The sequence below is a fragment of the Megalops cyprinoides genome, chromosome 12 (assembly GCF_013368585.1).
Source record: "Megalops cyprinoides isolate fMegCyp1 chromosome 12, fMegCyp1.pri, whole genome shotgun sequence".
Taxonomy (NCBI): Eukaryota; Metazoa; Chordata; class Actinopteri; order Elopiformes; family Megalopidae; genus Megalops; species Megalops cyprinoides.
The window spans coordinates 30,868,854-30,882,450 of NC_050594.1; the positions used below are offsets into that span (position 1 = coordinate 30,868,854).

Consider the following 13,597-nt stretch of genomic DNA (forward strand, 5'->3'; position numbering starts at 1 on the left):
GAGGTGACAATTTCAGTTGAGCTCTTTTCAAAATGAAGACAACGTCATATGTGATGTGAATTGATAATGCTCGGAAATAACCAGCTGAAACAAGGGGTCAACGAAAGGTAGGAGATACCAATATAAAGAACTCTGAAAACATACAGAGAAGTAGGTTTGTAATGTTATAAAACCTGCCAAAAAAGCTGTGTAATGTTAGGCCTGGGAAAGTTCATAGTGAGGCTTACAATACTGCATGGGCACTGCAGAATCCTTAAGTACAAACAGTCCTCTGCTTAGAAATGTAAGTTTTTTATGGACTTTTTTCCTCTTCTGCTGGACTTAATGGATCTCTGGGTTTTTCCTCTGCAGCCTCGGTTTCCATCTTGCGCCCCAGTCCGTCACACGAAACAGTCCCCAGAACTTTGGCACTGTGCTCCTGCGCTTTTGCCCTGAGTGCCGCAATGCTGTTCTCCCTCAGTTCCTCTTTGGAAATGGGCGACTTGCATTCTGTCCTCTCCTCTGCCTCCCGCTCCTCCGCTTTCTGATTGCCCGGCTGCTGGGCAGCTTCCGACTTCCCAGTTGTTGTGGTCACAGCAGCCTCCATTGACTTTTTGTGCATCCCTAAAAAGAATTGTAGGTATTCGAATTAAGAAAAGGGCCTGGTCATCGAAAAGCCATCTTGGACTGGAAACAGTAAGCAAAGGAAGAGTCCAGATTAAGTAACAGCAGCCATTGTGAAATGCACATGATTGGTTTATGGTGTAGACTGTTGGCAATGGTGAGGCAATGTGAGGATGGGGTGTTGATCAAAATGGAACGTATCCTGTCATTTCACACGCAGTTGCGTTCTTAATGAGATTTACAATATGGAGACAATAAATGAGAGCTGCATTTTCTTCATAGGAATGGAATACATTTTGACTCAATCAGAATTGTTTGTATGCTTAGAGCTGTAAAAGCCTACCAGTGCAGAACAGTTTGCCCACAGTCTCTTAATTTATAAGTAGCACTTCCTGTTAACATGTGCACATGTCTATGATTTAACATAAATTCCATTCTTTTGGAAAGATGATGAAGCAATGAAATTGACCGTACATGGAATAACTTATATATATATAATATAACTTGTTTTGTTTTATTGCTGACTAATCTGACGAAAGATGCTCCTCCTTCTTCACAAAATGCCAAAAGTGGCCATGCCTGATCCTGGAGGGGCAAGATACTTTAACCCCCCTTTACTGTTCAAAATTCAGATTACTTGTAGCTGAGATTAGTAAATCTGCAAAATAATGTAGTTGCTAATGCTGCTATTGTATAGCTCTCCAGAAAGTGGGTTTCGCCTAAACCTCTGTGTATGTTTAAGAGTAAGCCCGAGCACAGTGGGATTGTTTAAAATGTACCATGCACACCCCCAAAATTGTGGGTGTGGGTGTGGGTGTGTCTGTGAGCATTTATGTGTGTATGTGTGTGTATGTGCATGCATCTGTGTGTACACGCATACGTATGTGTGTGCATGGGCGTGTGTGTTTGTGTGTATACGTGCATGCATGTGTTTGCATGCAGGTGCATGTTTGCACATGCGTGTGTGTGTGTATGTGTGTGTGTGTGTGTGTCTGCATGCGTGTGCATTGCATGGTATTCCAACAATATATTTTACTTTCAGATATAGTCAACACCATTGATTTATGTTAATCAATTGACTGACAACCGAAGAAAAGTGAGGGATTCTCCTAATCCAATCTGATTAAGTCAGGTTGTCTGTACTTCAGTGGTCATTATCATAGGGACAGTGCGCACTCTCTGACAGCACCAACTCACTGAAACTCAGCTGGACTCTAGATTCTCTATTCCAAATGAATCATGGGCATGAGTGAGCCACAGTGAGTCACAGCTCTTAATCTGGCCATTGTTTTCCTCACTTCAAGGATGCAAAGGGACCGGTGACTTCAGCACCATTCCCGGTACTTATGTGAAAACTGTACACCTTTTTGGCCCTCTACCTCTGAAAGCAAGGAGGAACAGCAAGGGTCCACCGTTTGGAGGGATGGAGAGATGGAGAGGAGCATAAGCACGGAAAGAGGATGAGGGAAAGCATGGACAGGCGCAGTGACGCACCGAGGAGCCAGGGGGCGCAGGAGTCCATGATGCCGTCCTTGGCGGATTTGAGGATGGACTCGGGCAGGGGGATGGAGTGGCGTACCATGGCGCCATAGAGGCCGTACTCCGCCATGACGCTGCTGCGGCCCCAGCACTTCTCACGCTTCCTCCATTTGGCGCGGCGGTTCTGGAACCAGACCTGCCGAGAGACCCGAGGCGCACAGCTCATCAGAACCGCAACCAACCAAACCAACGACGGCCACATCGGCAAGCCTCAACTCAGACATCCCTGACTGGCTGAGGACTGCTCACAAATCAGTCAGACAGTGACTCCTGCTGGACAAGATGAGTTCTGATTCACATTGTTGTTTGTCATTGCCTGCCTGTCTCCCACTGACAGAATAAACCAAGTTTCCATTTTGCTTTAATTGTGTGCATAGCAGAATAGTCTGGATACCTAGTGTGGTTATGTTTGTGCATGCATATCTGTTTGAATGTGTGTGTGTGTGTGTGCGTGTGTGCGCGTGTGCGCGTGTGTGTGTGCGTGTGTGTGTGTGTGTGTGTGTGTGTGTGTGTGTGCGCGTGTGCGTGTGTGTGTGAATGTGTCAGAGTGAGAGAGTGGATTAGCTTCCACTGCAGTCTAGCTAAAACATGGAATCATGACTAACATGCCACCTGCACAGTTACATCACAGTGCACCGGTTCAAGTAGAGGGAGAAAAACTGCCCATGTACCATCAGTGTATCCTCACATGTTTTGGCACAACTGTGTGAATCTGACATGTGTACAGTTTTGTACTTGCATACCATGAACATGATCAGGGACATTGGTTTGTTGAATAAAGGCCATTACATTCACACATGTCTTTGTGCTGAATATACAGCCGTGTTTGAATCATTCATCGGGATGCTTTTGGAAGTCACCGTTGCCCACCACAGAATATGAACACCCAATGGATATTTTCTCACATTCTGAGACATTCCACCTTTCTCTCCCTACATAGCAGAGTTCTGCCCGGATTCCACATCATTCACGCCCACATATTGATTTCCCTGTTAAATGGCATCATGTGTGAGATGTGTGTGTGTGGGTATGTGGGTGTGTGTAACTGATCTCTGCTTCCTGCCTGCCCCTCCCCCTAGCCCCCCCCATAAAAAATGGATTGATAGCCAGTGACACGTCAAGATGTTTAACCTGCTCACAGCTTAGGGTGCAGCTCTCTTTCTGGGCATTGTGGCCCTGGGCTATCTGTCAGCTCACTGAGCGGAGCATCCAAATTGATTTCCACAGCACCAGTGAAGCCACTGTTCTTCCTCTAACACTCTAGCACTTGTGTATGGACAGCAGAAATGATTGTGGGAGGGGGGGTCGGGGGTGGGGGGGAGGCGGTGGCAGCCAAAAGGCTTTTGTGTGTTTGGGGTTAGACATTAAATTAAAAATTATCAAAACCATTTTGAAACCTTTTTCTAGCGATTCTGATGATGGTTCCTTTTCTGATACAAGAGATGGGTTTTTTGATGAAAAATTGCTTCTCTGGCAGTCAAAGGAAACGAGGAGTGGGGCGGAGGGGAGGTGGTGGTGGGGGGGGGGGGGGTGCAGGCGGCAAGAGGAGGGGGGCCGCGAGGAGACGCGACCCTCGGGGCACGCGAAGGCTGATTGAAAAATAAGTTAATTTCAAGCCCAATCGATGGTCGACAGGCGCGCAAATATCACGGGAAATTAAACCAGCGGGGCCCGGGGGAGCTCCGTCATTGACCCATGCTAATTAATTCAATGTAGTTATTTCATTTTAACTCCCTGAGTCTCGAGCCAGCCCCTCTTCCCCAGGGACACAGCGGGCTCATCTGATTTAACTAATTACACTCGATGAGAAAATTGGGTGTTAATTTTGTTTAGGGGCTGGAATGCTTTTATTTATTTATTTATCTATCCATCTATCCACCTCTATCTATCTATCCACTTATTTATTTATTTGCCACGAGGAGCCGTAATGAAAATGAAATTAAAAGGCGCCCTGGCAGATGGATCATCGGGGTCACACTGCAATCTTCTCCCGCCTTGATTGCCTGATTAGGTCGTTAGTTCTCTTCTAGGAGGAAAAAAAATTGTTTCACATCCAACTGTGCCTGATGAGAGAGATTTCCTGGGACTACAGACGTGTGAGTGTGTGTGTGTGTGTGTGTGTGTGTGCACGTGTGCGTCTGGTGGGGGTAGGGGGGTCTTTTTTTTTAGGAGGCAGAGAGGAATCTGCGCACTGCGCACTGATCGATATACAGGAGCACACCTGACACCTTCGCACAGCATCAGTGAGAGGACGCCTACTGTGACAGCTGCCACATTGCTTTTAATGTCCATTTCTTATTCATTACAGGGGAGAGGAGGAGGGGACCCAGGCAAGCCCAGTGCGCATCAACAGTGGGGACACAGTGACATATTCAAATAGCTTCCCTTTATCAACCCATCTCTGATAAAAAAAGTTGTTTTGTCAAAATGTTTAATTAATAGCTAACGTTCGACAATGTGAGGTCTATCATTTTTTTTGGTTGCTAAAAATACATTACAAAAATATATATATGTAATATAATATATGTGATACAATGTGATATCACTTTATATTAACTTTTTAAAAATATATAACAAAGGATTTATTAAATTTATTAAACTAAAATTTATTAACTAAACTAACTTAATTTTTAGATTGTTGTCTCTGTTCTTGAGAAATATACTTTTTATCTAATTATATTTTTCACAATGAGTGGAAATTTCAATGAGAATGACTATAGGTTATATTGTAAAATGTGTTTGTTTGAATATTTAATTATAACCAATTATGCTCCATCACAAGGTGGAGAATTCATTAAGCATGTTTACTCCACCACCAAGCTACAGTGAAAAAATTGCACATTCAGTTTGCATTCTTTTGAAACAGGTCTTCTGCTCTGATGTTGAAAACAACAGAATATGAAATATGAATTCTAGAAAATGTCACACTAACATCACAAGGGTACTGACATGGAGATTTCATAAATAACATTTACCAGCCCTATCTCCCAGCCTTTGCTCTGCCTCAACCAGTGGTGTCGTTAGGTCCGATCATTCGGCTATAGCCCTGAATATTTTACGCCTAGCCCTGAATATTTTTGCCCTGAAAATGGAGGTGTTTATAGCAAAACAACAGACAGACTGTGTAACAGAGCAGAATTTGATTTGCAGCATCCAAAGGTGTGATAATATTTACTTATTATAAAGGTAGATATAACCTCCCCAACCTACCGATGCTGATCTCCCTTCAAAAAAAAAGACAAGCCCCAGGCAAACTTGACTTTTCAAGACCTAGAAACGTCCTTGGCCTCAACCTACATGTAAGCATATAACATGCAAGCAAAAATGATGAAGCGGCCTACTCTAAGGCCTAAGGCTTTTTAACAAGCTGCGTCAACTGACACGCCATCTGATTTTGTATGTTTATAAACATCAGAGACAAGTATGAAGCTACACAATTATATTCTTTAGTTTTGGGTAGATAGCAGATTTAAGCTACAACATTCACACACTGTATCATTATCATACTATTTCATCCTTCATGGATGGATTCGAAACGATATAAAATGATTAACATCTTGATACTGCAAATTCCAGGCCATGATAGCTCATTTTCAGGTACAAATGACATGTAAACAATTGTTCTGATCTTTGCATTTTGTTTTTCAATTGAAGCACTTGGAACCATCAAAGATGTACACTTACACGTTTAATCTGAAAAGCATCCGCCATAGATGTAGTGCAACAAAAACAAATTTGATCTCAGCTTCAGATGCATGTCTGGTCTTGTAACATTATACCTATAGTCAGAGATTATTTTCTTATTCCATGGGTCAGTACATGCGACAGATTTTGCTGAGTCAGTGCTGGGATTCTCTGTTTTGACGCTGGCAGGACTCTCTCGGATTTGGTAATGACACTGAAATTTTCCTTACAGCTCCGACATACACACTTCAGGACACTTTCCCTGCACAGTAATAGAAGAGGGTCATCTCTACCTCATGCAATAGACTGTTTCTCCTTTTAACGTGTTCTGAAATTAGGCCAGTCCTATGTTGAACCATGTCAGCAACCCCTGTGCAGCCCGATGAAGGAGCAGAGCGTTGGTGTTACCTGTATTCTGTCCTCGGGGAGCTCTGTCTTCATGGCCAGCATCTCCCGTGCGTACACATCCGGGTAGTGTGCCTCATTAAAGGCCTTCTCCAGCTCCTCTAGCTGGTAAGAGGTGAAAATCGTTCTACAGGAAAAAAAGGGGGGAAATACAGCGTGAATTGCGAGGAGCTCAAAATTTCAACATGGTTTGAGGCACATCTATATAACAACACACAATGTTCATTTGTCATTTCATTAACTCCAATTTTTTGTAAAACATTCTACAGCTTTGAAATGCCTGGAGTTTGTGTCTAGTTCTAATTTAACAGTAGCTATTAACATTTTCCTTTAGCTAATGAAATAAATCACCCATTTTATTACACTTCTCTTGTATGTTTCACAATATTTGACTGCTATGTTCTAAGGATTAAATTCAACAGCACTGAAAATGACACAAGTCCTACTCAGTGCATAAACAAGAGGCTAAATACAAACAGATAATATGAACAGATTAAACAATTTGAGAATCAACCTTTCGTTGTTGTTATTATTATTATTATTATTATTATTAATAATAATAATAATAATAATAATAATATCAGTAGGATAATTCAAAAGGAATTGTAACTGATGAATTAAATGATGGCGACAAGGCTGGATTAACCAGACATTGCTCCAAGCCTTGATATGTGTTTATGTATAATCCAGGAGATATCAGTCCTATTTAATGCCGCCACCAATGAATTACGAAAGATTTCGAGGATTGTGTTGCAGAACTCCTGGTGTCCTTGGTGATAAACCCTTGTTGTAATTTCCCAGTGGTGAATTACAGAGGCAGAAGCATTTGGCCAGGTGCGTTCGGGCAAGAACACAGAGACCAATATTCCCTGCGCTCTGGATTTATCAGGTCAATTCCATTTAATACCAATTGTTTTTCATAATGAAATGTTAATTTGAGAAATTTTTGACATAGCTGTATGTAACGTGTTTTGAATAAATGTATTCAGGTAACTTGACATGATTTGATATTACATCCATCGACAGAACTTCAGTCTGTAACAACAACATTTCTAGCATGGCCTAGCATAACCAAATCAGCAATGAAGAAAAAATAAAATAATTCAACATGCTACATTTGCTTTAAAATAATTTCACAGCTATGCAACAATAAGCAATCTAATTGTACGATATACGTCAACAAATGCAATGCAACGTCAGGGAAAAATGCAAATAATTGAATAATTGCGCTAGCCGAAAAAATACGACGGTACTATTTTATATACAACGTTATGCCACCATATTAAGCATTACTCGCAATGATTTAATTATTAATGTTTGATAAGCGTAGTAGTAAGTTCCATTTATTTAAATCTACTGATGTATTTCGTTATCAGTTTCCTCTGTTATCGAGACATCAAGAAAACAAGCACAGCGCGGGTGTGTGTGTGTGTGTGTGTGTGTGTGTGTGTGCGCGCGCGCGCGAGTTTTCTGTAACACGTATAAAAATTCACCAAATGAAAAACAGTGCAGCAAATAGTTCAAAAATGTTATGAGACATTTCAGTAGGTTGCTAATTACCTGATATTCGTGCTAATAATAATAACAGTAGCCAAATAATAATATTTACGTAAATATTGCAAAAGGATAGGCTAATTCCATGTAACACCATGATAAGCGTAATGTTTACCGGTGTCTCCTCTTCTTCCGTTTCTTGCTCTGGCTCAGTGAAGACTTTGATAATTTTCGTTCACTGGAAGATACATCGGAATCTGCAAATAAAAATAATGTAATGGCACACCCATATAGCAAAGTACGTGACAACTTCATGAAATGTTACGGGGCACATTAAAAATAATGTGTTTCGTTTATTATTTTTCAGGAAGTAAACATATAAATTAATCTCGTTCTGGAGGCGAAAATACAACGAATGTCAAGTACGGTGAATATTTAAAGCGCTTATCACGTAGACATGGTAATAAAACAGAAAAGTAAACTATGGCATTGCGAAGGGAAAAAATAGGGAAATTTATTACATTAACATGAAACGAAAAGAAAAACACTGCATTGATTTGCCATGCGACACACATCATAGGTACAGTACAGGGCTGGCTTGAGCACATGGTCTAATTTTTCCATTTGCATTTATTCTTATGGTTTATCATTACGTGGTTATCACTTAATAATGTCAATGACAAAAATACATGTAATGAGGCGAAACACTTTAGATGCAATTTAGTATGTAAATAAACGGACTACCAGAACAGAAATCATATAGCACGAATACGCGGACTGCAATTCTTGTGTTTAATATACAATACAACAGCATAAAGGTGAATATTGTCATGAAGGTCTTTTATCGTGTGCGCAATGCACAATAAGATAAAAAAAAACCCCTGCACTTTCTATGTCTTTGGTTTTAATAGGAAATCCCAAGTGAGTCAAAGAATGCGTACCTGAGCTCGCAGTTTGGCTGGTGTCCAGCGGTCCCACGGTCCTGCTGAGCGGCTGCAGGTGTGCGTTCTGCGCATCTGACAGGACCTCCAAAAACGCAGGCTGGCTGTAAAAAGAGGGGATTCCTCCTGGGCCAATTAATCCCATCCCAACCCCAACACCAGCGGGACCGAGCATCGACCTGGCGGCCAGCAGGTGCGCCCCAGCCGGCAGAGACTCCAACGCGCTCCGCGGGGCCGAAGGAGGGTCCTTATTCAGCCCCAAAATCTCTTGGATCCCGAATCCTGTGCACCTGGGAGGGTGTGTGGCATTGGTCTTCGATGGCTGGTGGCTGTTTGTACCCCCATTTTCAGCAGGCGAGGATGTTTTCGGTTTATTTAAACTTTCCGTCAGCACGACCCCTTCTTTCCCTGTCATGGTGCCTTTGATGATATTCCCTATTTTCTCCACTCACAAGTTGGTCCCCAGTGCACTCTCCACTGTGCAGTGCTCGTGATCCCTCTAGAAATTCCCTTTTTATCCAACAGGTCCATCCCAACAAGGGTCAGAACTCAGCAGCCAATCAGCGGCGAGGAAGCAATTAGGAATACTGGAGAAACACTTTTTTTCAGAGGGACGCAACGCGGATGTTTGGACACGCACAAGAATCGATTTCCTTATTCATTCGTTTAGGTATATGAGGAAGTTTGACTTATCTGAATTTGATAGAGATTACTCACGTAGTATACAAGGAGAGACGGACTCGAATCCATGGCCTGATTTTTGTCCCTTTTAAAGAATCAATGCATCAACAGTAAACGGGTAATTTATATTAAATTTCTATTAAAGTTCTGTGTTGTATTTCAATAATATTTGCTTAATATTAACCGCGACAACATTTGTGGTAATAATAATAATAATAATAATAATATTAATAATAATAATAACAAGTAACATAATAAATGTGTTTTAATTGGCACAATTCTGGTCAACGATATGAAATAATAGATGGAGATGAAGATTTTGTCGAAATTGTGGCATGTATTAATACATTGTTATTGCGATTATCGTTCTTTATTTTCCTTTTTAAACAAAAAATAAAAAACAAAAAATAACGGTTAACAAATCACAGCATTCTCCACGTATGCACCTCAATTTACGATTAGTTCATATGCCAATGATTGCTAAATACAATCCAGGACATTATGCATGGTCCTTGATAAATATTTCGATAGTGCAGCCTTCAAACAAACCGCAGTGACCTCCTTCACTCTTCGTTTCCCACAATGTTCTCCCTTTCCATGCTTCTGCCTCGGATAAATGGCATACCCGATCTCTGAATCATTAGCAGATAATCAAAGTCTCTCCACAAATGACAGCTGGGCGCTTACGTACTTTCTGTGTTCAAACCATTGCAAACTGCTAATTTCTCGATTAGCTGTGTGTCAGTGTTGTTGATAACATCGACAACAAAAAAGATTTAGTGTATTTTAAAATGGAAAAAAAAAAGCTAAACGCAAAATTTACTTTATGCCTTCGCTATTTCATGATACTTCGTGTATAACTACTGCTTATTACAGAGATACTAAACATCTTAGGAGTTAAGAGTTATAATGAACGGATCCATTTAATACCTCGGCTTGTCACCATGATCAACAAGATACAGTCTGAGCATCAAGTGTCTTGAGATTTAGAATGATCCTGAACCTGAACTCCACAAAGACGGCAGTCGTGGCCACTGATTACCTTGAAGAGTGAGTGTTATTAGGTCTTGCAAATGTCTGCAAATAGATGAAACGCTTTTACAAATAAATACTTTGCTATAAATAAAGTATATGGGTAAATCATACTACGGTTATACCTAATTGCCATTAATGAACATGTCTTATTAATGGATGGTGATTTACCATAAAAACAGACCATAATAGTTAATTTAATGAATTTGATCAAAACATTTTTGTGGGTTACATAATTATGTTGCCACCCTTTCGTATATCCTTATTCGTATTTGTCTCTAATGGATTTTTTCCATTTCATATTCTAATCCCCAGTCCAATCCCAAGCAATTATACTCTGTAAAGGCTTTGCTGGTATTTTTATACAGAAAAGTCGCTTATTTTGGATAAGGACATGCTGTTTATTTTTAATATTTTAATGGTGAGCTCAGATTATTGCTTTAAAGGTCTTATTTAGGTAAATTTTCATTTGACTGATTTAAATACAATGTTCAAACTAAAAGATAAAGCATCCACCTTTAGGATGTTATCAAATTTCAAAAACACCGAAGTACACAATATGGTGAAAAAGTGGAGCAATATCGCCACGTATTTCATGGACGATGCATTTATTTTCATGATTTTTCCAGCGGAGATGAAATGCCCTAATTGTCTTTCTAGAGGATCACACACGTTTTAATCTCATTGACAGAGCCGTGAATTTTGCTCGTTGACAGGCCAAGAGAGAGTTTTTAGCAGATTGGGTCAAAACCTTAATAAAATAACACGTGTAAAGCAAAAATCAATACGAAATGGAATCTTACTTTCACTGTCCTGCACCTCAAATGTTGAATCTCTCTATCTGTGCCCCGTTTTTCTGCACTATAATCCCCACCTCATCAGCTCGTAGAAGATCTTATCTGCAGGATAAAGCCCTCATTTTGTGGCAAATCAGCTTAATTTGGAGCAATTTAGAACTGGACCCGGCTGGATTTGAATATCAAATTATCCCGGTATTAATAATGCTTGGATGACGGCAATATGGGAAGCTCCGTCTCTCAGTAGACATGGAATGATCTGAATAAAATTAAATTCTAGTCGGAGCTCATATAGTTTTCAAAAACGGTCTCTTTGATGAAGCAGTCTGAAGGGTAGGACATGCTGAATCGCACTGACGGAAAGATTGAGTGAGATCAAGTATCATTAGCAAACAAGAGACTGCGTGATATCTCAGGATCACGAAAATACTTCACACAAATTCAAAGTTTAAACAATCGCTGTGTCGCTGTGTTTAAAAAATAAGACTGTAATAATATAAACATACATAATTACTAAATTCTACCTTAGAAAATAAAATAAAGCCACAGTAACAATGATACTGCATTTCAGATTAGCTAATTTGTTGATTATGCATGAGCATTGGGAAGGAGTTTTTTGGAAGTTTGAAAGAAACAATAAGTTTATTGAACCTCAAAATGCTCGGGGTTCTATTTTTTAAAATAGAATAAGTTTTGAAGTGTCATTATCTGGACTAAATTAAAATGGGGGAAAAACAGTAGGCCAACTGAATTCATGCAGCCGCCAAAAACATTCCAAAAACATTACAGGTTCTATTAACATGTCAGGGATCAGATTCTAGACTGTTCTCAAGCGATAATTACCATTGAAATTGGAATAACTAATTAATTAGTTAAAAGCCGCTCATAAACATTAATCCCTAAAGTCTAAATCATTAGTGATTAATTTGCATATTCTAATTCGTTTTGCATGCTAAATTTTTGTCTTTGTTTTGTTTGCAGTAGGAATCAGCCTGGACCACGTGCACCATACATCTGTTACTGCAGTATTATAAAGATTTCCCCTCTGAAATGTCTGTTAAAGTGAATGTCCAATCGATACTCTTAATGTCCAAAATGATACAACAGAAAATTATTTCACACTACAGATATTTGGAATCTCGACGCATAAATTTCATTATTAGTTTCAAAAGCTTAATTTTGATACATTGGCATTTTAATGCTAATATGTCACTTGTAATGGGTTGTAGCGAAGACTGAAATTAAGGAACACGCGATTAATTTATAAAATATAAAATAGATGCAGCGCAAGGGAACGCGGGCATCTCTGCTTTGCTCCCCGTTCAATTTATAAGCCAGCATTTAACGTCTTTCAGCCTCGCCTAATACCTTAAGTCAACAGCTCTATTTCAAAGCGATAGTCTTAACTTCTTGCAGTGCTGAATAAAAGATATGGGGTAGGACCGCTCTTGATACGTCGAGAAGTTATTCTACCAAGGTAAGAAACCTCTTCCGTACAGGCCATGCTCTTTTCTCCGTTGTTGAAACGGGGATTCTTCCAGCTTTCAGCTTTATGTTGTTTTCAGTCACCTGGGACGAGTTTTCCCTTGCGGATTTAATAAATAAGCACAGGCATCTGATTTATGGTTATGATGGTGTTAACATTACATTGTGTATTTCTATAACTTTAGCTTCTTCAACATACGTCTGTTACAGTTCTTAAACGTGTTGCTGCTAAATTCACGTTATCGTCTCCCAAAAGGGTGAATATGCAATCATTTTTGCGAGAAAAGTCTCTAATATTGGGATACACTTTCCTCTGACGTGTGTTTTGATGTTCAGCCAAATTTATGCACAGACACCTTTTGATGCAGAGTATAAACCTCAGTGCAGGACGGACTGTGGGGCTGGAAAAAAGCTTTGAACAGCTGGATGCGGGGCAGCAAAGAGCAGGTCGTTTGAGGTTAGGTGGCAGAATCATGGCGAAAGATGTTCGCACTCGTTATCTGATGCAGATTTTCACCCCTCTTCTTCTGACGGTGAGCCGCGTGTAATCGTTTGAGTAAAAGGGATATTGTATCTGTCATAATTATAACTGCGCTGGGCTGAAGGGAGAGCAAAATATCCCCTAATTTTGCTGTTTTCTGTGTTTTTTTACATAACGAGTTATAATCCTCTCTAATCAGCTATTATTAAATTATAGTGGAGTTTCATTCGTTTAGAGATAATTTGTGGCACACTTTGGACATCTGGACAGATAATTACGATGAGTTAATTTATGGAAATGAGCAGAAGCCTTCAATGGAGGCGGAGATAACACCAGCCTTATCAAAGTGCCATGTGGTAATGAATAAATAAATGCCTTGATTTATAAAACCCTGTTGGGCACCATTGGTCAAGCACGAGGCACCACTTGAAGTGGGACAATATCTTTTCGGCACG

At 40.1% G+C, this 13,597-nt stretch overlaps 1 protein-coding gene across 1 annotated transcript; it reads right to left on the reverse strand.

Moving 5' to 3' along the window:
• Positions 1 to 292: 292 nt before the first annotated feature.
• Positions 293 to 9,081, reverse strand: vsx2 (visual system homeobox 2). Its single transcript, XM_036543040.1, is given in 5 exon segments — positions 293 to 666; positions 2,098 to 2,278; positions 6,235 to 6,358; positions 7,901 to 7,982; positions 8,667 to 9,081. Coding segments are annotated over 5 exon segments (1,176 nt in total).
• Between the last annotated feature and the right edge of the window lie 4,516 nt (positions 9,082 to 13,597).